This window comes from Condylura cristata, unplaced genomic scaffold (genome assembly GCF_000260355.1).
Source record: "Condylura cristata isolate star-nosed mole 26May11 unplaced genomic scaffold, ConCri1.0 scaffold00023, whole genome shotgun sequence".
NCBI lineage: Eukaryota > Metazoa > Chordata > Mammalia > Eulipotyphla > Talpidae > Condylura > Condylura cristata.
In genome coordinates, this window is record NW_004567124.1 from 24,324,911 (window position 1) to 24,328,960 (window position 4,050).

Genomic DNA, 4,050 nt, shown 5'->3' on the forward strand with positions numbered 1-4,050 from the left:
AAGTGTTTGACCCATCTTTGCTTCTAGGTATTTTATGGTTTCCGTTCTTATGTCTAGGTCTTTAATCCACTTCGAGTTGATTTTTGTGACTGGAAAATAAATCTTTTTTTAAAAAAAAGTAAATTAGTTAGAATCATCTAATAGAAACTGAAACCATATTCAGGAATTATAATTTTTGCCTTTCTTACTTTTTGAGAAAACCTCTTGGGAGACGAAGGAAAACCTCTGTTTGGAGCACTTCAAAATAGACAGGTATGTATATAACCAGATATAAAATAGGTATGTGTATAATCAGGTATATACAGCTCAAGGTATGATTCCTTTGAGGGGATCCACAGTTACTTTATCATTAAAAAAAAGCTTTATTCACACTTTTTTTTTTGAAAAATGAAATTATCAGAGAAAAAAATGGAAAGCTACTTCATTTTCATAGGAAACTGAATCACCAACATTGTGTACTTTAGAGAGTTTACTTAATCTCAGAGTGGTTAAATTCAGCTCACAGAAAGATTTCAGGTATTTGTTTACTTCACCCCTTCTGTGTGTGTATTGCTAAATCAGAAACCTGATGGCTCTTAAAATTTTCCTTATCATTAGTTTGTACCATCATGTAACATTAACTATTGATGCTAGTTTAGATAAATTACCATGCTTAATTCAAGAATAAAATTAAACTATGTTTCTTTAATGGACAAATCCTGACACTAGAAGACTGTACTCCTGCTTCATGCCTAAGCCTCATAATGTAGGTGACCCTAAAAAACAGTGCTCAGTAATCCAGTTACATTGAAGGAGCAACCAAGGATTTCCTAGACCACCCCCCTTCTCATCATTTATCTGTTTTTTTCCTGACAGCTGACTCCAGGGACTTTTAGCCCATACTGTGCAATGTGGTTTTCTGCCGTCATTTCAGAATTTCTATAAATTCATATATTTGCACAGACTTCAATAGAATAGATTAAGCCAGACATTTAAGAAATTAACTTAGAAAAATTCCTACTTAAATGAGAGTTAAAGTGATTATAGCTTCATACCTTTGTCATAGTAAACTTTAAAATTTGGTGAGGTTATAAAAGTTTTGGTATGTAATTTATTTGTAGGACTATTAGGAAAAAAATAAGTCTGCACTAAATTCTTACAGAAGAAAATGGATTTTTACAGTGAATGACTTATACCTTTCATCGTCCCTTTTTTTCCTTCCCTTTTCTTCCAATTTAGCACAATGGTCTGAAAGCATTAATACAGTTTGCAGTTGCGCAGAGGATTACCTGTCCTCAGGCCCTGATACAGAAACATCTGATCCGTCTCCTGTCAGGTAGAATTTTCTCTGAATTATCATGTTATTGTTATTTACAAGTTTTTTCGTTTGTTTTTGGCATATGTAACTTTACTTCATTAAGACACTGCATACTGCATTAATTTTGAATTCACTATAGCAGCCTTTGAAAAGAAAAAAAAATTAGAACAAAGCCATTAACTGTCCCTGTAATGCCCACAATCTTATTTTAAATACTAAAGTATTTTTAAATGTTTTCAACTTGCCTCCCTTTTACCCCAGGGACTTTATTGAAATTACATCTAGAGCCATTAATATCCTTGTATCCCAGTCTGGTTAGAAAGAGGAGCAATGGTATGGGTAGATAATTTAAAAATGTTTGATTTTGCTGCTGAGTCAAAGTGATGTAAATTTTGAAATAGAAATGCTAAGTGTAGTAATTCAGAATGCAGACCTATGTATACTCTTTTCTTTTGGAGACAGACTATAACAGCTAATTTACTCAAGTTCTGGCAAGCTAGAAATTTTCTAAGCCCATGTAGTAGTGTTTCTCTATTAATTTTAAAAGGAATTTAAGATTATATAGTGATAGAATGATTTGGCTTTCACTTTGCTTATCTGTATTTCCATTTGAACAATTGTAATCTACTACTGGACTCTTTTAAACCTGCATGGTCAGGTTTTTAATTATATTTATTCATAAGTTCAAAATGTCAATAGATAAGGAGGTTTCAGCTTGTACTTCCCATGTGTGTTTCTGCCAACTAAGAGTCAGCCACTCAGTCTTTTTTTTTAAGGTTTATTTATTTGTGTTTTTTTAAGATTCATTTTAAAAGTTTATTTATTAAAAAGTTTGGTTTATTTATTTATACATACAGAACTGGGATACAGGCCAGAGGTGCAGGGGCAGTGAGAGGATTCACCAGAGACAGAGTGGGGAGCAGAACAGGCAGATCAACGAAGTACACTGCTGAGGGGAGCAGTGGGCAAGAAAGGAGAGGTCTGCTGGCCTGTGGATCACCTCTGGGTAGGAGATCAAACTAGCAGCTGAAGCTAGCTTGCAGTGCTGCACCTTAACCCACTGCACCAGGAGGGAGGGCTTCAATCACTCTTTTTTAAGATTTAAAGCCAGACAAAATTTTCTTCTAGCTGTTCTAGCAGGCATTTCCCCCAACCCCTTCCAAAATGACCAACTTATTTACCTAGAAAGTCTGTATAGACAGGCAGCTGTCATCCTTGTTAATCCCCACCAAATAAAAGCTTCTTCTTCTTTTTTTTTTTTTAGCAGCTTTATGCTCACTCTCATGATATGGGAATTCCATACCTCCACCCAAGGCTGCTGTCCAGGTTTTAAGGAACTTTCATTATGCTTAGCTTTTATATTTTCAAATGACCTTGCAGCTATCTCTCAGATTAACTTCATATTATTGGGAACCTAATATTGATGCTGTTCTCCTAGCAAAATACTTAAATTTTCCCCTTAATACTCAATTCTATAGGCCCAGGACTTTGTGCATGTTACAAAGTGCACATGTTTTTTTCCTTACTTTAAAGTGTATCCTATTTGCATATTACTGTTTTTGGTTTTGTTTTTAATCTTTTGCTAGCTTTTTTTTTCATTTTAAATAATTCGAATGCCTTATTTTATTAGCAGTTCCCATTAATCTCCCTTCTTTTGTATACATTGCACCTTATGGGATTTGTATAATAAACACTGAATAGAAACTATGAAATCATCATCATTAGTGGTGATTAAAATAATAGTGCAAAATCTCTAATTCAGGTAACTGACAGAATTGATCAGAATTGATCTTCTTTTACTCTGTAGTATAGCTTTGTGTTTTACATGTAAAGGTTTGTCATATGAGCATAATGGGAGCAACTTTACTTCAAGATATTAGGACAGTAAATTATATAAAAAGTTATATGATAGAGCCCCTGCCATTGTGAGGCTTGTGACTCAAAGAAGCAGAAACACATATTATACAGTAGCACAGTATAGATATGTGCTTCAAGAATTGAGACACAGAAGAGATCCACATGGTAGGATGTGAATTGCACCTTCAAGGTAGAGTACATACGGGAAAGTTGAGAGGAACATCGAAACAGCATTCTAAGTACAAGGCACATTCTAAACAGAGATTGAGGAAGTAGGAAATTGTGTGCTAAGCTCAAGTGACACATTTTGTAGTAGTGGTAGCTATATATAGAGAAGTATGAAATTGTATTGATTAAAAAAAATAGGGTTTCAGTGCCAAAATTCTTTAGGAATTTCGGGGGCAATATTATTCAAAGAATAATATGATACTATGTGTTAAATTAATGTGTGGGTCAGATTGGAGGAAGGAAAAATTATACCTCTCTACTATCATCTGTATTTATGTGTGTATAGTAGTACAAATAAGTAAGGAATTGGGATGTCATTGAAAAGGGCAAGATTTTAAACTAAAAGAATAACACAATGATTGTAAGAAAGAGAGAAGTCTAAAATAGAAAGCTGTTCTGTGTGAAAGGTCAACTACATTTTAATACATTATTGTTCAGTAGCTTTAAGACATACAATGCTCACTGCTAATTATGTGTTAGGTACTATTATATAATAGTATCTTTTTATACAGTCTCATTTCTTCTACCCACCACCCTTCAAGGAAATCATCATTAGTTACATTTACAAATGAGAAGACTGAGACACAGAGAAATAATAGGATATGACCAAGTCATAAGCTAGTTAAGAGGCAGAACCGATTTTTACACCCATATGCGATCGTAAAACT

The 4,050-nt window shown here is 33.9% G+C and overlaps 1 protein-coding gene across 1 annotated transcript in view; it reads left to right on the top strand.

The window, feature by feature from the left end:
* Nucleotides 1-4,050, top strand: part of UBR1 (ubiquitin protein ligase E3 component n-recognin 1) — a 124,891-nt gene that overhangs the window by 91,020 nt on the left and 29,821 nt on the right. The window contains exons 36-37 of the mRNA XM_004687871.2: nucleotides 197-252; nucleotides 1,219-1,315. Of these exons, the coding sequence (XP_004687928.1) occupies nucleotides 197-252; nucleotides 1,219-1,315 (153 nt within the window). The remainder of the gene's footprint in view (nucleotides 1-196; nucleotides 253-1,218; nucleotides 1,316-4,050) is intronic.